Source organism: Herpailurus yagouaroundi, unplaced genomic scaffold, assembly GCF_014898765.1.
Source record: "Herpailurus yagouaroundi ecotype Mexico unplaced genomic scaffold, PumYag 182, whole genome shotgun sequence".
NCBI lineage: Eukaryota > Metazoa > Chordata > Mammalia > Carnivora > Felidae > Herpailurus > Herpailurus yagouaroundi.
The window spans coordinates 9,405,138-9,424,337 of NW_024412413.1; the positions used below are offsets into that span (position 1 = coordinate 9,405,138).

Consider the following 19,200-nt stretch of genomic DNA (forward strand, 5'->3'; position numbering starts at 1 on the left):
CTCCGCCGCTAACTCATTCACACTCTGAGCCTCTGTTTCCTCTGCGGTTAAGCGGGGACAGCGGTGCCACTTCTCTACCTGGGAAATTCCCTCTCTCTCCCTCTGCGGTGCTGCTCCTGCCCCTCCTCGGGGAGCCTCACCCCTTCACAAGCTCTCATATAGCACACTGCCCTCTGGGGGACCCTGGGTAGCGGCGGGTTTGGGGCCCATCTCTGGACCACCGGCTTGCATGCCTTCTGAATCCCCGGTGTAACAGCGGAGTCTGCGGGAGTGAGTGTCACCTGCCTCTGAGGATTCTGGTGGGGGAACGGGGTGCCGGTGGCGGGGACATCCAGCACGGTGCCGAGCCACAATCCCCTTGCCCTGCTCCCCGAGGCACTGGCCAGTGGACGCTGGGCCCCATGCCCCCCCACCCCTCCATCCTGTAAGGCCTCCCCGCCCCTCAAGGCTCAATAAAGAGCCCACCTGTGCAAGAGTCTCTCTCTGCTCCCAACCCTCCTTGTGCCTTTGGAGTCGCCTGCTTACCATCTCCACTACAGCCCAGGCCTCCTCCCCCCTCAGCCTGCCATGCACCAAGGGGCTTTCAGCATTCATCTCGGGAGCCGTTTGTCCCATGGCAGCAGCTTAATGGCTGGCTTTGCTGGGCCCAGAGTCCCTGCTGTCTCTACTCTGACTCCCACATTGTCCTCTCATCAGGCCTTTTGCAAGGCCAGTGGAAGGACCCTCTGGGTCCTTGGCAGTTGCAGCCCCTGAGCCCCCCTGGCGAACCCTGGCAGAGGCAAAGATGACACAGTGTTCCAGATCAGTTCCGTTTCCTGGGAGGTCACGAGGGCAGGGAATCGGGGCACCTGCTGAGTGGCTGGGACCAAGAACCCCAGGCAGTAAGCCCGGCTCTGCCACTTACTCGCTGTGACCTTGGGCCTCCTCGCCCACCCGGCCCTGGGCAGGGACAGCGGTCAGTCCTTTGGAAGGCCACCGGAGCTCCCGGTGGGGCACGCACGGCACGGAGCAGTACATGGGTGAAACGGGCGAGTGAGGCAAGCCCCCCGGGCCCTCCCACCCTGACAGGAGACCAGGGCAGGGGTTGGTGGGGATGTGGGGAGAGGGGCCTAGAGACAGGGCTGTCCCACTTCGGGAGCAGGCCAGCCGGGCAGAACAGGCCCCCGGCTTGCAGCAGAATCAGGGTATCTCACGGGCTGAGGTCCCCAAGGCCTCCCAGAGTGTGACGATAGCACTGAGAGGTGGAGCCCCAGGCTGGGGGATGGGGAAGGCAGGGAGGACAGGGGACAGCAGGTGCTCCGCAGTCAGGTGGCCTGGGCTTGGAGCCAACTCGCACTGGCTGCCGAGTGACCCTGGGCAAGCGACCTTGACTTTTCCAGGCCTCAGTTTCCTCAGCCACGAAATGGAGACAGCGCCAACACCCACAGTAGGGCTGCCGTCACTCCGGCAGGGGACAACTCCAGTGTCCTGCCGGCATTCACACCCACCCTGGGGCCAAACCTTCCCGGCATCATCCGGGTCTATCTCTCGCACCGCTCCCACCTCTGGTACCCACGGGGCCTCCTCCGTCCCTCGTCTGCCTCCTATCCGGGACCGTTTCTCTTTCACCACCGGTGCCAAGCACACACCTGACACACAGCAGGCACTCAATGAACACTCGACGACACAACGGATGAACGCGAACACCCCCAGCCCCCGCCGGACAGACTTGCACACGTGTAGATGCACCCCCAACACCTTACTGCCCCATCCCACCCCGAGCTGCCCTGGACGTCGGTGGAACGAGGCGCTGGGCAGGGCAGCCTGGGAGGGCGCGGGGGTCTGGGCGTGGGCGGTGGGCGGTGGGGGGGGCGGGGAGGGCAGGGGCGGCTGGGACCGGGGCAGGGACAGGCGAGGGGCAGGCGGTCACTGCAGCTCAGTAGCCCTGCGACTGGTAGCCCTGGGGCTCGGCATCAAAGGCGTTGGCCGGTTGCTGGTAGGTACCACCCATGCCGGTGGGGTCTGGCCCGGTGCTGGGCTCCACGTAGGGGGCGTAAGGCATGCTGGAGTCCTGGCTGGGGTCCATGTAGTCCTGGGAGAAGAGGGCCGAGTCGGCGCCAATCTGATACCGCTGGAAGGCCAGCATGGCCTGGCCCGCCTGGGGACGGGGGCCGGCGGGGACGAGGACAGGCGGGAGGGGATGGTTAGAGGAGAGACAGACAAGAACGCTGGGTTAGTGGCAGTTAGTTCACAGGACACAGGCAACAGAGGGCTAAATATCCTCGAGGCCCCACAGATGAAACCAAGCCTGACTGAGGGGCAGAAGTCTGTCCTTGTAGCCAGCCCTCAAGAGACCCAGAACCACACTGTCCATCCAGCCAGAAAGACCTTCAGAAGGTCTTTGGGTCACTATGGGTCACCAAAAACTTTCCACTGTGGAGTGTTAAGGTGGCCCCAAGGCCACAACATCCTCCTCAAACTGTGTTCTCGGGGGTGTTACGTGGAGAGGGGAAAAAGTTTCTTGGTGTGCTGGAAAACCCCCTAAAAGCCACCGCACCTCTCTTGCGGCGAGGTGAAACCATGGAACTAAGTTCTGGCCAGCACACCAGCTGTCCCACCCATTGACCTGACGCCCGGAGGGCAGATGTGGGGCTAGAGCTCTCACAGCCACGCAGGACCACGAGGTCCATGAGCTAATTGTAGGGACAGAAGGGGCCTGGGTCACTGGAGACTTCTGGAGCCACGAGGCCAGTCCCGGACTGTCTTCTCAGACTTGGACTTCATTTAAACCACTGCTATTTACAAGTTCATTTGCTGCTGAACCTAATTATAACTAAAACATTTGGTCAAACAAGTTTGGGAAGCTGAGTTCAACAGAGTAGAAGAAGTTTCAGGGCCACAGGACTTGTTAGGGCCTTGACTAACGTCTACTGGGATCCCCGAGGGGAAAACTTTGGCAAGCGACCTTTGCCAACCTTACCTGACCAATGAAGCCCTCTTCTCACGGGACCTAGTTGGGAAAGACTTGTCTACAGCATACGCACAAAGGTGGGAAATTCTTTTTCAGTAAAAGCTATTACGTTGTTATTAAGGACAATGACATTGACCACCCCCAGCTAGGGAATGAATTTAAAACATAATTTTTAGGTTTACGTTGAAAGCCTTCCCCAAAGATCTTTCTAGCAGGTAATCTTCCTGTGATGGAAAGATGCTAATGCTCTACATACCCATTTCTGGGCTGGGAGGACTGAGGCTTAGTGAAGGGAGACCTCACGGCAGAGTCAGTGCCAGAACCCAGACCTGAACCCAGAGGTCCTGCTCCTTCCCAGGCCAGGGCCCTCCCCATCTCCTTCCCATGGATCAGCCCCCTCACAAGGGAATAAACCAACCAGGAACCTGAAAGGGCCATCTGGTGAGAGGCGGCGGGGGGGCCGGGGCCGGGATGTGTGCTTGGCATTTTATTCTAGAAAGTTCCAGAAGCCCAATGACTAGCCACTGACTTTTGATTTGTGTCATTGGTAAAGGCTCTGAGGGGCAGCCCTTCCTGAATACTGTTTAAAGCAGTGCAGAAGCCTGAGAAAGGCAGACCAGGCCCGAAGGAGTTGAGCTGAGGGAATCAGGCCTCCCTAATTCAAGAGGCCAGTTCAAGAGGCCACAACGCAAGAGTATGAGGGTGGGGGGTGGTGCATGGGACCCTGCTGGACTCAGGTGCAAAGGGGAGGCTGGGAGTTCTGCTCAGAGCCCAGGGACCTGGTGGCCCACCTGGCCCTGCTTCTTCAGAGCAGGTATACTCTCTGTAGCATCTCCACCACACAGCAAGCCGTGTGCACTTGTATGCCTCTAGTGTTGGGAAGCTCGCTCTCTTTGTGCTTTGCTCTGGGGGCCTGTTTGCTCTGATACCCCCTCAACTCCTGGAGAGTGGAGAGATTGGTGGTTCCCGCCCAGGCAGCTAAAGGCCCCCAAACTGTAGAACTGGAGGTCAAAGTCTTTTGGAAGAACGAGGGCTCACCACACGAGAATCGCCCCCAAAGTAGAGATTATGGAGGTGTCTCTGACTCCTTGGAGAGAATGGATGAAGGAACGAATGAACGGAAGAGCCTACATTTATTGAGCATCTCTGTGCCAAGCCCCGTGCAGCCTTTGTTTCATCCACACAACAGCCCTGAGAGGCTGGTCCACTGGGTAGTGAACTGAGGCTCAGAGAGGTGCGGGGGTTTGCCCAGGGTCACACAGCATGTGAGAGCAGGGCCGGACCAGGAGTCCTCTGATGTCCTCGGCCAGGCCTCCGTTTGTACCCAGCCTCCATGGGAACTGTAAGGTCAGCCTTCGTGCTGCAGCAAGGAACAGGCTCTCGCACCGTGTCCACAGATCAGTATACCAGTATAGAGAGCCAACGCCAACCCTCTGATAGCCCGTGGCCGTCTTGTCTGGGGGAGATTTCAATTTGTTTGTCTTCCCCTCCCCAGCCTGTGGGCTCCTGGGGCCAGGGACCCCGTCTGATCCATCACTAGGCACAAAACAGCTGCTCAATAAATGTTTACTGAATGAATGGACATTTGGAAAAAGAAAGGAGGCAATGAATGCGTAAGTGGCGAGTCTTAACTGGCCCCTCAAGCCAGCCACCCACTGCCCTGCGTGCCCTGGCATCCTGGCCATTTCCGGCAGTAGGCTGCCCCCATAACCTTGCCACTGGGCACGATACAGGGCGCTCCCCGCCTCGGGAAACCGGCAGGCCTATGGCTGTGCCGAGGCGGGAAACAGTGTGCTGTATTCCTCCTGGAAGGTAAGGTCCTTGAATCTCCGCACGGCCAGGGCTGCGGTCAGGCTCTGCCGGGAGAGAGCAGGGGTGAGGACGGTGGGGAAGAGCTGGGAAAGGGAGAAGTGCCAGCAGGGAATCCCGCCTCAGTGGGCACCTGTCCGTCAGGCTTTCGGATCTGCCCCCGGAAGTCCTGACGCCCCATCACTCCTCCTCCTCTGTGAACTCCACCCCCATCTCAGGGCTCACTGGTCCAAACATCTCCCTGTAGCACCGGGTGGGCTGTGTGGTTCCCATACATGGGGCATCTTCTGTGGTCTGAGATCCCCTGGGGTCACTTGGTTCTTCCTGCCCAGCCCTGAGGACACGGAGGGCGGGTGTGACCACTGCTGGCGTGCAGGGGCCTGAACCACAGGTGTTCTCCTCCAAACCCTGGCTCCCAATATTGTATTGGGAGAGGTGCCCCAAGAGAAAATGGATATTCAGGGGCCCTCAAAAAGAGCAGGAAGTCACTCTAGGACAAGCCCAGAAGGGCAGAGGGACAAGGAGGCCTGGCTGCAGCAGGCTTCACAGGAAGGGCTAGGGCTGCTTGTATTTAGCCCCAGGGTCTCCTTGCAGAAGGCTGGGCCCAGGGCTGCTTTAGGGCCTGGAGGGGAAGGGGGCTGCACGCAGGGGCAGGAGAACCCTTGAGATGGGGGCCTGGAGCCCATGCGACCCGGATATCGCAGGAGGGAGGTGAGGAGAGAAGAAATACACCGAGGGGACCTGACCCCAGTGGGAAACAGGGCCCAGCCCTGCTGTCATGCCCGTGGGTGCTGGAGGTGTAGGTCCAGAGCCTGCCAATGGGTGCCGTTTGTGGGCCCAGAGACACGCTTTCTTTGACCCACACGGTATTTTTTTTTTTTTTAACTTGAATAAATTGCTAACACGTAACGATCGGGTTTCACACAGAAATTCAGATTTCTGGCTTCTCTGGAAAAATGGGAAGACTGGCCTGTGTGGGTCCCTATCCCTGCCTTGGAACAGGGATCAAGAGTGCCCCTTTGGGGGCATGCACCTGCCGCCCGGCCCACTCACGCTTTCTCACGTGCTGCCTACCACACGGACATCTGAATTTGTGACACCCCGCCCCCCACAAATCCCAACTCCTGATTTTCAGAGATGGGAAGATAATGGGCCGGAAAACTAGAGGCAGCCCCAGGAAGTGGCCCAGGTCTCCCGACACCTAGGCCCGGGCTCCTAACCAGCCTCAGAACTGCAAAGCCTTATCTTTCTGTCCAGGCCTCCACTTGGGTCTGCAAAAGGTTAGGGTAAACGCCCACAACCCAACTACCAGAGTGCTTGGGAGGGGCGTTCGTGACCACTGGAAGGCTGCTCTGTGCCAAAGCGAGGGTCAAGCACCACTGTGCGACCTCGCTGGCGATGGCAACAGCCTCCTTCCCGGGAAGCAGCCCGTGTGACTGCCGAGGAGAGAAGCAGGGGCACGTTCGGGCTCCAGGAAGCAGGATGCAGGCCCCGGCTAGGCTGAAAGGCCGCCCGCCCGCTCGGGAGCCTGGCTGGGGCGGGCGACTGTGGGCTGGGTGGGCCGTGTACTCACCCACGTGAAGATGGAGAAGAAGGAGAAGGTGATGGCGGCCCGAGCCGCATCTGTCCCTTCGTTCATCGGGTTGTCCTTGGGCTTGGACACCTGCCACTGGTTGGCCAGGAAGCAGAAGCCCACGAACCAGAGGAAGGCCCAGAAGGCTGGGGTGTCCACGAGGGCCAGGCACAGGGGCCGCGCACAGGAGAGGGCGAGTGGGGAGGAAATGGGGAAAACGAGCAACAGGGAGGGGTTTGGGAGCACGTCTCCCCCACCCCACCCCCACCCCCATGGGAGAGGCGGGGGCAGGGGGCACAGAGAGGGGAGCACAGGGAAGGGGAGGCGAGAACAGGGAGGTCAGTCAGACACAGAGCAGGAGAGAGACCACAGAGAGGAGCCGGGCCACGCAGATGGCAAGGCCAGGAGCAGAGGCAGGGAGAGCCAGGGGCAGCGAGGGGAGGGGAGGGGAGGGGAGGGGAGGGGAGGAGGGAGAGACAGAGAGAAAAGTCAGTTGGCCTAGGCGCGCATTTCTGTTGCCTTAGCCAAACACAGATTTCCCAGCTGAATCCCCGCCCCGGGACGTAGTCTGCCCCTGCAGCAGTCTGGGAGGAGCACTGATCCGACCCCCTGGCCAACGATAGCCTCCCAGAAAGTCGGGCAGACAGAGGATGAGGAGGAGGCTGGGCAAGGGGGGCGGCTTAGCTGGCCAGGTCTGAGCGTTGCCTTCTCTTGTGCTCGCAGCCTCACGAGGCCCAGCCTCACGAGGCCCGAGCCAGGTGAGCGAGGGCCCTCTTGAGCACCGAGGCCCGGGGAGCTTAGCAGTGGGAGCCTTGTGGCAACGAAGTCTTCTGTGGGTCCCCGGGGTCTCCCCAGAGAGGACCAGAGCGGCTCAGACAAAGCGTGTGTGTGCCAAAGGGCTGGGGTAGCTAGAGACCAACATCTCCCACAGGCACTGCTGGGGAACCCTGGGGCGCCGTGGAACACCGCTTGAGAACCATTGATTTCATTCTATCCTTCAAGTCTACGGGACTGGTCTCACTGCTTCCAGTCAGCCAGGCTCACCCTGAGGATCCCAGGCCCAGTAATGGGGGGAGGTCTCAGCCGGAGAGCCGAGACCACAGGCAAAGCTTCACGGCCTCTCAACCCAAGCACCCAGTGAGCAGACTTCAGAACTCGTGGGGTCAGAGGTCGGGTCAGCTCTGCCAAAGGCTGTTTCTGGAGGACGAGGGCAGCAGGTCACGTCAGGTCCCGACCCTCCCCGGGCCCAGACTGTGTGCCAGGCGGTCGGGCCTGCCTTACGAGGCTCTCGCGGAGGGTGGCACAGGGGAGGCTTCAGAGAGAAGGGAAGCTGTGTCCCCTCCCCGCCACGGAGCTGTGGGCTGTTCCGGGGCCTCAGGCCCGGCCCTGGTCCCACCACTCCCTGTTGCCAGCCGCGTGACCCCAGGTCTGTCCCCTCACCCGCCCGCACCTCAGCTTCCTCATCTGGAAACTGGGCGATGGGGGACGGCTGCCTCCTAGGTGCACGCGAGGATTAACGGGCCCATGGCCGGGACGGCCCCCTGCCGGCTCTGTTGTGCTGGGGTGGGGGGGGGTGCCCACTGGGCGGGGGGCTCACCTGAGACACCGATGTCGGACAGGACGGCTTTCTTGCGGTCCTTCACGCTGCTGATCTGTGGGAAGTACACATCCAGGGCCAGGTACAGCAGGCAGGTGAGGAAGGCGAGCACGCCCACGGCCACGCCATAGCTGCAGGCGTTGGGGTTGCGGTTGTAGATGCAGAACTTCTCGCCCTCTGAGTTGTTGTTGAGGTAGCCCTCGTTCACGATGGAGCCGAACACCACGATGGAGAACACCTGTGGGGGGAGGGGCGGGGGGGGGGGCAGGCGTGAGATCCAGGCCGGCCCCCGCCCAGCACCAGGCCCGGAGAAGGGGAGGCTACCCGCCTCGGCCCGCGGCCTACCCCTGCCCCGGGGAGCCCTCTTCACCCCCGACGGCCACAAGGCTCGTGCGAAACAGGCATTTCAGAGGAGAGGCCCAGAGAGGGAGGGCAACTTGCTTCGGGTCACACAGCGCAGGAGGGGACAATCCCTTCCTTCCTCTGCCTCAGGCAGGAATGACCCTCTGACCAGAGATTTGGCCCTACCAACCCACCGTCCAGGTCCTGGGAGGTCTTCCTGGGCCCTGACACCAAGATTCCTCTACAATTGGACCTGGCCTCCCAGAATGAGTGGGGCCATGCCCTTCTGGGAGGTGAACCTGCCAAGCCCCCACCCCCAGCCCCCCTAGGCGGACTCCTCTAGACGCTGGCCCATGCCCACCCCCACCAGTAACCCCTTTGCTAGGTTTATTTCACTTGGATAGACGGCCAGCCGAGATGGCCCCCCACCACCCCATCTCCTGGCGTTCATGCCCTTGTGCAACCTCCTTCCCCCTGCGTGGCGGCTGGGCCTTGTGATTCACTTCCAACGGAATAGTGCAGAGAGCGACGGATAACATCTCTGCGAGGAGGTTGCAAGGACGCTGGCTTCCACCTCGCTCACCCTCGCTTGCCGCCTCTTACTTGCTGGCTCCGAAGGCAGAGGCTGACTTGGTTTGAGCTGCCCTCTGGAGGGGCCCATGTGGCTTTTTATGGTTTGTCAGCCATAAACAAACGCACAAATTAAAAACAAACAAACAAACAAAAAACGACACTGCTGCAGCTGGATGAACCTTAAAAGAGGTGCAAAAAGAGGTGAGGGAAGCCAAACACAAAAGTCAACCCCCAGGACAAAAGCCCTAACAGACAAAACGGAGACAAGAAGCAGGTGAGAGGTGCCCCGGGGCTGGGGGAGGGGAGGACGGAGAGCGATTACTTAAGAAGCACGGAGTGTTCTTACGGAAGATGAACGTTTTGAAACCAGACAGAGGTGATAGCTGTGCAACATCAATGCCACGGAAATGCGCACTTTAAAATGGTTAATCGCATGGCATGCAAATTTTTCTACAATTAAAGACAAGACTGTGGGGCTGTGTCCTGCTTGTTCAGCCGTGGGCACAGCGGTGGCCATGGTGGCCCGTGAGCCACGCGTTTGCCTGTCCAAATTCGAGAATGTGCACACAGCCATGGTCCAGACCCGGGCCGGCGTGCTGGCTCTCAGCCCGGCCCCGTCACAGGTTCCACAACTTCGCGGTCACCCCATGAGGTGCACAGGGCAACTCGTGCTGCTCCCAGCTACCAGCGCGGGAAAACTGAGGCACAGAAAGTACAGGTGGCACTGTTGTCAACACTCCGGGCTGAACGGGGACCCGGGCGTCCTGATCCTCAGCCCTGTGCTGTCTCTCACCTGACTAGGCTGATGCTCAGCCTCAGGGGGTGGGCCCGGACGGAGGTGTAGTCTTTCCAGACACCCGGGGGGCCAGTAGTGTGAGTGAGTGCCAAGTCTGGTGCTCGGGGGCCCAGGAGGGGAGAGGCAGGAAGTCCTGACTTCACAGCGATTGTCTAAGGAACTCCGGGGCTACTGACAGAGTCTTGACAAGCAAGGCAGCCGCAGGAGATGAAAGCAGGCTCTCTCATGGCCAGCTGCTTGAGTGGCGCACGGCACAACTCCGGGACTGCCATTCACAGAGCCCCCTGGGACCTGTGCACCAAGACAAGTCCCCGGTTCCTACCAAGGAACTGCCAGGTCGGGAATCCGAGGCCCAGCCCCAGATGTCACCCAACGTCCCCAATCCAGCAGAATGGACAAGCTACTCGATTAGAGGGGGCACTCCAGACCCTAAGGGGTCATACAGGGTTGCTGAAGTCAAATCCCAGGCCTGCTTCTTATGCTGTGTGGCCTCAGGCAAATGACTTAAGCTCTCTGAGCCTCCGATTGGAACTCTGCAAAAAGTAACCTTCCCTCTGGGGCTCCTGACAGAATGACACGCAGGCACCCTGAGCAGAGCAGGTACACCAGGGGCTGAGCCACGGTTAAGTCCCTTCTCCAAAGGCCCGAGGAAAAGCGGGACGAGCACCAGGAAGGCCCTCCTGAGCAGCACTTCCTGGCAGACATGCTCCGCCAGGGGTGGGAACAAGGGTAGACCCCCTTCCAAAAGCGGGCCAGGAGGAGGCGGGAGGGGAAGCGGGCGGGCGGAAGTTGGGGCTTTGGGGACAGCAGAGGAGGAACCATTAAGATGGGGCCCTCTTGGGGGACAGAAGCGGGGAGTCCCTGAAGAGGCCAGGAGGCACGTGCTGGAGACAGTGTGTCCCCAGGGGGGTGAGGAACAAGATCAAAACAGCCTCCAAGGAACCCGCGGGGCCCCGGAGCGGCGCAGAGAGAGGAGCTCAGTGCCCGCTCCGGTCTTCCTGTCCATCCCACGGCTCTGGCACACAGGGCGCTCCGCGGTCAGGCATTCCTCGAGGTCGAAGTCACCTTGGGCGAGTGGCTTCTCGGAGCCGCGGTCCCCTCATCTGTAAAGCCCTGCCACCGCAGCACCCTGAACCACCGGCGTGTCGTGAGGAACGGACGAGGCCACGCACGTGAGGGCCTGCAGGCGACGCGGAGCCGGCACCCAGAAAACGCCGGAGTGATGCTAAACAAGCAGAAGAGATAACGAAGCAACGGCAGGCGGTGGCCGTGCCGGGAGCGGGGCAGCAGCGGTCAGGGAAGGGAGCCGAGGCAGTGATTTTTGAGCTGAGCTGAGAAGCCAGCCCTGCCGAGATGGGGGGAAGCGTGTTGCAGGCAGAACAGAAAGGGCAAAGGCGGGAGGTGGGAGAAAAGCCAGGCTGGAGCAGCGACGGAGGAGTAGGGCTGGAGGTGCACGAGACGCGGCGGGAGGGAGAGTGGGCGAGATGGGGGGGGGGGGGGACAAGGCCAGGGGGGTGGGACACCGTGAGGAGGGTGTGACCACAGGGGGGTGACCGGATCTGTGGCTCACCGTCCCCGCCCTGCAGCACGAAGCTCCCTGAAACGGTTCCCCCACGGCCTTCCAGACACAATCCGAGCTTCCGAGGGCTGGTGGTCCAGTCCCTTGCTGTATGGCTCGCCCACCCCTCCTGGGCCTCACCTCCCTCTGCCGCCTGCTGATGATCACGGCTTCCCCACCTTCCCACGCCCCGGCCCATTGCACGGTTTCTTCTCTGAACCGTGGTTTCTACGAGCACATGTCGCGACCGGTGGCGGCGGGGCAAGCTGCCACGAGGCAGGCAGGGCCTGACCCCCAAAGCCGTGAAGGGCAGGGTGAGCTCAGGAGCCACTTCGGGCTTAATCCCACTTGATCTGACTTAGGTCTGGAAAGGGCCACCCTGGGCGCCGCGGAGAGGAGCGTAAGGCCAAGGTGAAAGCAGGGAGACCCGCTGGGGGGCTAAGCAGCGCCCGGGGGGAGGGAGGAGGGGCTGGGCTGGCGTGGGCAGTGGTGGCAGTGGGACGGGGTGGCTGCTGAATGCGGAAGGTAAAGCCACCGGGATCTGCTGACACGTCTGCCGTGGGGATGAGAAGGAAGAGCAAAGGGCGGGGTGCGGGGGGCTGGGTTCCGCGACCCCCGGGAACAGGTGTGCACGCCACGTTCCCCGCAGGCTGCACAGCCGGGCCAGGGCAGGGACGCTCACCTGGACCGGGCCTGAGACTCTACAGATGGAGAAGCGTTGCCAAGGAGACACAACTAGTCCCTCGGGGTCCCCGAACTCTCTCCGGGCCCCTGTAAGCCCGGGGTTCGCGACTCCACTTAGCTGCCGTCTCTCCACCCACGTGGGACCGAGCCCCCCAGGAGCAGGGATGGGCCTCGGAGCTCACATCCCGCGGTGGGAGGAAGGGGGGCTCCCTCAGGACCTACTGGGGGACTGAAACACCTGCTCCTAACTGCACGCGGGCCACGTCCTTGTTCTCATTTTCCAGCCGTGTGCGGGCACCGGCCCGGGGGCCGCAGCTGGCTTGGGGGGTGGGGGATACAGACTCAAACCCAAGTCACTCTGAGCCCAAAGCCAGGGCTCTGTGTCAGGCAGGCGGTAAGGCCGGATCTGCAGCAGGGAGCGCACGGAGCGCACGGAGCCGAGAACCGGAAATCAAACCAGAATGAAATTCTACCCTGCTGCGGCCAAACTCTACCTAACAGGCGGACCTGCTGGAGGGACTGGAGACGGGTCTGTGGTGGCAGAACCAGCGGCCTGGAAACAGGACAGGGTGGCCTCAGGGGAGGCTCCACAGAGGCCGCTGGTCACTGGAAGGCACAGGAAAAACAATCCCTTTTCCTCGAACTAAAGAAAATGCTATAGAAAGCCGGGGGGGGGGGGGGGGGGGGGGAGGCACCAATGTAAATGGACCAAGGCTGTTTTTTCACCATCTTTATAATCCAATCCTGGGTCTTTTTAAAAATGGATTAAAAAAAAAAAAATAAGGATTCCAGATGGCAGCTGGAGCAGAGCTATGTCAAACTCAGAAAAACACATCGGAAGGTGTCTCAGAACCTCAGGATCTTGGGGTACTGGATTCAGAGACACAGAAGCGGAGACCCCGGAAGTGTCAGACCCCGCCCCCCCCTGCTCAGCCATCCCAGACGTCAGGGTTGGCACAGATGTAGGCTGTGTCATAACTGTGCACCTGCTGTTCCGCCCTCCCAGAATGCCCTTCCCCACTCCTCCATCTTTCAAATAGGATCAAACTCCTTCTCAGTCACTCCCCCTCCTTCCCAGCCACTCCCCCACCCTGACCCTGCGCACACTCATTTATGGGTCTGTCGCTCCCAAGAGACCCGAGCTAACCCACAGCCTCTGCAGGGGCCCTGCATCGACTGGGAGCGCCTGACGGAAAACATCTCGGTTAATCCTCACCAAAATCTCTAAGGAAAAAATAAAGGTAAAAACATCCCCACAAATCAGGCTCACTCAGCCCATTTCACAGAGAGGGAAGCCGAGGCCCAGAGAGGCCTGGCCTCTGGCTGGCCCATAACAGGCTGGCCCATAGCGGGTAAGCAGGGTGCCGGGCTCTAGCCCAGACCTGCCCGCCTCCAGCCCCACTCCAGGATGTAAGTCAAATCCCTACCTTCAGCTGCCTCCCCAGGAGTGAATTCCAGGTCCCAAACCCTAGAATGAGCGCGAGTCCCAGGAGGGACACCGGCCGTCCCGAGCTGTGTCACCACCCCACTGTGCAGGAGGGGCCGGGCCCACATCCGCACACAGAGCTGGCAGGCCGCGCCTAGGCCACTGGCGGGCAACAGGCTGGCCCGGGCTCCCGGGAGAGCTGGGCCAAACCAGCGTGAGGGGCAGAGGTCGCTGCTATTTGCCGGGAACAAAAGCCAGAGGCTGGCTTTGAACACCTTTAGGCACATACTGGGTTTCCACCCAGACAAGCTGCAGAGAGCGGAGCCCCGGAGCCCTGCCAGCTAAGAAGGGCACTGCCCGTCTCACCCTCCATGTTCCCGAGCCCTGCACCGCACCGCAGGCAGCCAGCTGACCCGCTCACCAGCCTCCACTCCACGGTCTCCGCTCCTGCCCACCTCCAGGCTGCAACGTCACCTGCCCCAGGAAGGCCTCCTCTCCGGCCTCCTCATCTCCTCCAGTGGCAGCCAGTGGGTGCTCACCCACCCCAACTCTTACGAGGTTGAGCCCCTAGGTGGGCTCTGAGGTCCCCCTACTTGGGCGGCTGGTCTCACGTCCAACCCCTCCAGCCCCCAGTGACCTCCAGCGCCCCTCATCCGTCTGCACGCTGGCTCCCATCCGGGAGCTCCAACCCCGAACCGGGCTCATCCTCAAATGCCATCCAATGCGGCGCTAGCCCTACTGTTTCATCCTGCACCAAGTAACCCAAATGACCCCGTGTCCCCCATGCTGGCCCAGGCCACTACCACCGCTTGCCAGGCGAGGACAGCAGTTTCCCTCCTGGTCTCTGTGTCCATTCCCACCCCTGCACCATCCCCTTTACAGCAGCTGGAGAGGTCCCTTTAAATTCTGTTTTTTAATGTTTTTATTCATTTTTGAGAGGGAGAGAGAAAGAGAGCAGGGGAGGGGCAGAGAGAGAGGGAGACACAGAATCCGAAGCAGGCTCCAGGCTCTGAGCTGTCGGCACAGAACCCGATGTGGGGCTCGAACCCATGAACCGCGAGATCATGACCTGAGCCGAAGTTGGATGCTTAACCGGCTGAGCCACCCAGGCGCCCCTGGGAAGATCCCTTTAAACGTGTCATTCCCATGCTCCGTCCTACCCACCTCCATCCCCAGGATGGACACCTCGCCCAGCTGCAACCCCTGGGCTCCTGCCTTCCTCTCAGACTCCTTTCTCCCTCTCTTCTCTAGCTCCCTCCCAAGCTCATTCCTGCCTCAGGGCCTTTGCACTTGGCTGTTCCCTCTGCCTGGAATACCCAGAGTTCCCCAGACCTTCCTGGCTGGCTCCTGCTGGCTCCTTCTCAACATCCATATCTCAGAGAAAACACCACTCAGAGGAGCCCTCCAGGCCTGCTTCCAGATCTACAATATTCTATGATATTCCACAATACGTTCCAATGTATTTCTTTGATAACGTCTTTATACGCTAACGTCCCTAGTTATTAGTTCATTTTTGGGCGAACATCTGCCCGCTGGACCCACAGGGAGGGTCAGGAAAGGCTTTAAGGGGAATGAACAGCAAGCCTGAGATGGGCAGAGGTGCAGGTGGCATGGGAATCAGCATCCCTGGCTTGGGCCTCTGCTTGCACACTTCTGACCACGGGGAGCTCACTCCCTAAAAGGGGGGGTGCTGCTGAGTCCTCTCCCTCACCTCCAGCTGAACCTGCCTTCCTGTCAGTGTCCCTACCAGAGTCCTCAATCCCGCCGCCTCCTGGGCCCCAGGGAAAGGCTGTGTGAGGAAAGAAGGAGCCGTGCTTTTGAGGGATGAGTCAGGCTGCCAAGGCCCCCCCACCCCTCATATGACCTCCCACAGGGTCATATGAGGAAAATGGCAAAAGCCAACGCAGGGGCACATGATGGGCACTAGGCAGCCACTCTGCTTCCTGAAGGGCCTCGTGCGGAGCCGCAGGGCTGAGGCGGGGTCAGGGGAGGGGAGGCTCCCAGGGCCCCTTCTCTGCTCCCCTGCCCGGGCACCCTGTTCCGACGCCTTGGATGTAACCTGCAGGGGATTAGGCCGTAATCTTCCTGCAAGCTGTCCCTCGGGTTCTCAGCAGTGGGGGTGGGGAGGGGGCTCTGCTGGGCAGGGGCCCGAGCAAGCAGACCCCTGTCCCCAAGGTACTGAGACTCAGCCGGGTGATCTGAAGGCTCCCCCTTCTCGCCACACTGTCCCCACCTTCACCCTCCTGTGGCTGTGTGACCACAGGGGGCAGGGACCCTTGTTAGAAAGAGGGAAGCCCAGACCGAGAAACAAGCTGCTTGACTGGCCCAGGGCTGCAGCTTGGTGGCCGAAGGAGCCAGAGGCCTCACCCCACAATCTTCTACAGCCCAGGTCCTTCCCCAGGGCCCTGCCACCTCTGAACTCTCTGAGGGAGGGAGGGGGAACAGAGTCACCCCTGGAAAAGGGCTATGAACACCAAACCGAGCACTGCCTGGGCCCTTCCCGGGCGGGACCTCATTTATCCCCAATGGCCCCATTGGCAGGCAGGCAGGCAGGCAGGCACTGCTCTCTCATTTTGCAGCTGGGGAAACTGAGGCTCTGTGCAGTCTCTCAGCCGGTCACAAGGGCAGGGATAACCACCCGGGTCTGTGTGCTCTTCTTCAGCTCGATGCCCGCCCCTGCCCTGCCAGCTCCTACATGACTGACGCTGTTGTTCCCTGTCTCTCTCCCTCTGTGGAAGCCTGAGGTCTTCGGAGAGAGAATCTGGTCCCAGGCCCTGCCTCGCTTTCTAGAGAAGAAGGCACAAAGGGGGAAACGCCTTATGCACTGACAGTTCTCGCGGCCGTTCACACAGAGCACAAAAGAAGCCAGGAGGAGACAGCAAGCTTGGTGGGGGGGTGGGGGGGTGGGGTGGGGGGGGAAATCCTGGAAGGCTTCAAGGAGGAGGTGATTTCTGCGTTGGGCCTTGAAGGTTCGGTGGGAGACCCCGAATAGCGGTGGGGGGTGGGAAGAGGAAGGCAGAGCAGTGCCCCCCACCTCATTCACCCACATGTGGAGCCCTCACAAGACGCCACACGCTGCCTGGCCCTGGGGGATACAACAGCGATGTGTCTGCACCCCCAGAGCTGACACCCGAGGGGGTGGCGTCCTCTTCGCTGCTCTGCTGTACCTCTCGGCCTTTACCACGATGTCCCTTCTGCCTGGAGCTCCTTCCCCCGTCTCCGCCTGGCTGACGCCGTCCCTCTCGTAACTAACTGTACTGCCACTTTTCCGTCCTTGACCTAGGTGAGCGTCTCCTCACGCTGGTCGCGCGCTCACCTCTGCATTTTTACAGGTGTCACCACCACGTTTCCCTCCGCTAGACTGTGAGCCCTCAGCAAACAGTGGGCACGCAGCACACGCTCGGGGTGGCTGTTAACTAGAAGACGACAGTGTCTGTGTCCTGCGGCCGTCGGGTCCAAGGGGAGGACGGAGAAATCGCTCACGGCCGGCCAGGTTCAGCTGAGAGAGCCGTTTAATGACAAGCAACCATGGATTTGGCAATGAGAGGGTCACAGATGGTGAGGGGTAGGGGAGAAAGCCTGAGCGGGGTGCATGCGAGAAACCGAGGGAGAAACCTTGGTGAGGGATGGGAATAAGGCACGTTCGGAAGATGGTGGGCAAGAGCCAGGTGGACACTGAGGATGGGCGAGAGGGAGAGGCCAGTGGGCGTGCAGAGCTAGTGGGCAGGGAGGCCGGCCCGGGCCACAGAATCGGAGAGCCCAGGGGAGGCACGGGCATGAGGAGGCTGAGGGTGGGTGCCCGGCGCAGGAGGCTGTGGGTACGGCCACGGGGGGAGCCCCGCCGGAGGGGCGCCAGAGAGGATGGGGTGAGGGCGCTACACAGCCTGAGGGTCAATGGCTCCGAGGTCCCAGGCCCAGGGAAGCTGGGACTGACAGGCGAGAGGAGGACAGACAGGAGAGGGGAAGAGGTGGCCACCTGAGAGCACGCAGCTGCTGGAAAGACGGCCAGGCCTAGGGTGCACCTGGCGAGAGGGGCCGAGGCACGCGAGGAGAAGACCGTGGCAGGCGGCGAGGCCAGGGCGTGAGCAGGAGCACGGAAGCGGGCACTGCGACACCAGGAACGAAGGCGGCGGTGGCGCTAGAGAGAGCAGGTGTTAAGACGCAAGCATCTCAGGCACCTTCAAGGAGTAGGGGAGTGACCCGGGGCTGGCCTAAGATGAAGAGATCCAGGGCTGGCATGAGAGTCAAAGCTGGGTGACAATGGTCTGGAAGCGGCCTTAGGAGCCAGGAGCACCTCCAGGCTCGGCAGAGGGAGGGTGTGAGGGAAGGAAGAGCCCCCCGAAGAGGGCTGCCAGGGGAGCAGGGTCGTGGGAGGAGGCCAGGTTACAACGCAATGTACAATTAGGGATGTTCAGAGCGGGGTCAGGGACTCGGGGACACAGGTCATGTCCTCCCGCCCCCTGGACCGTGAGTTGAGAGCCCTAGCTCATTGGGGTTCCCGGATGACTGCGTTCTAAACAAGTCTGGGCCTGGCGGCGTAGGGCTGTCCCAGCCAAACACCCACCCCTTCCCCACAGTCCCCTTCATCCCCTGCAGAGGGGGGCTGAGCATAGTCCCATCCCGGGAAGGGAAGCATTCTCCAGAAACACAGGGCCATGAGCTGCCGTGCCAGGATGCCCAGACACTCGGCTCACATACATGGACCCGGGGCCCAGGCCCCTCTGCTGTGGGCCCCCCAAAAGCATTGTGGGGGTGTGGTTCTTGGTATCACTTCTTTAAAGACGGACCAGTCCAACAGTCCCCAACCTGGAGGCCGCTAGGAGCAAGCGTGGGGTTTCTTGAGGGTGGAAAGGTTGGGAACCAGTCCAAAATGACTATCCATTTCCCATGTGACAGATGGGGAAACTGAGGCCCAGAGCACATGGCATCTTGCTCAAGTCACACCACCAGTCAGGGTCACAGGGGGTCGCAGAACGTGGCTTCAGGCCTCGAGGCCCCAGGCACTCCCCAAAGCCCTGGCCTGCCTCTCCTCCCCCTGGACAGCTGGTTCTTCCGGTTCCGGGCGCCAAGCGTGGCTCTCTTGCCTCTACCATCTGCCCTTCCTTTCCTCCCTTGTCTTCCTGGTTTTTCCTCCTCTCCCCCCCTCCTCCCCCCCAGCCTTAGTTCTTTCTCCCCAGGCTCAGGCCTGCCTCATAGCTCTGCAGGAACAGGTCCTGTGGGACTCTGCATGTGGCCAGGAACTCCCTGAAGCAGGAAGCTGTGGGCTGTCACCCCCAGCTACTCCGGTTAACATCTCTGGGCCTCAGCTTCTCACCTAAAGTACTGAAACAACACCCACCTGACCAGGATGACGAATGCCCAGGGGGAGCGGTTATATGGCGGGCCCTTCAAACATGAGTCTTCACAAAGCTTAGAGTCTGCCCCACATGTCACAGATGAGGCTTGGAGAGGCCAGCATCTTCCAAGGTCCTGCTCTGATGACCCTGCTCCCCACACCAAACCCCCAGCTCTCCCAGGCTCCCCAAGCCCCTGCATGGCCCTGGTACACGAGGAAATGCCCAAGACACAGAGCAGAAATCTCCAGCCGGCATCTCCTGAAGACTTCACCCCTCAGTCAGCATCTCCTGAAGACCTCACTTACCAGCCAACGTCTCCCGAAGATCTTAGCCCTGAAGAATGTCTCCTGAAGACCTTGCCCACCAGCCAGCATCTCCTGAAGACCTCACCCAACAGCCAAAGTCTCCTGAAGACCTTACCCACCAGCCAGCATCTCCTGGAGACCTCACCCACCAGCCAGCATCTCCTGGAGACCTCGCCCACCAGCCAGCATCTCCTGAAGACCTCGCCCACCAGCCAGCGTCTCCTGAAGACCTCGTCCACCAGCCAAGGTCT

The 19,200-nt window shown here is 60.9% G+C and overlaps 1 protein-coding gene across 3 annotated transcripts in view; it reads right to left on the minus strand.

Annotated features, from left to right (window-relative positions):
* Positions 1-1,092: 1,092 nt before the first annotated feature.
* SYNGR1 (synaptogyrin 1) overlaps positions 1,093-19,200 on the minus strand; it is a 23,417-nt gene continuing 5,309 nt past the window's right edge. The window contains exons 2-4 of one of the 3 annotated variants that reach the window (XM_040490788.1): positions 7,930-8,167; positions 6,333-6,478; positions 1,093-2,071 (exon numbers count right to left, since the gene is read on the minus strand). In XM_040490788.1, coding sequence (XP_040346722.1) covers positions 1,916-2,071; positions 6,333-6,478; positions 7,930-8,167 — 540 coding nt within the window. In that variant the 3' untranslated portion in view covers positions 1,093-1,915. Of the gene's footprint in view, positions 2,138-4,064; positions 4,807-6,332; positions 6,479-7,929; positions 8,168-19,200 lie in introns of those variants that run through there. The other 2 variants (XM_040490787.1, XM_040490789.1) reach the window with 2 other exon arrangements.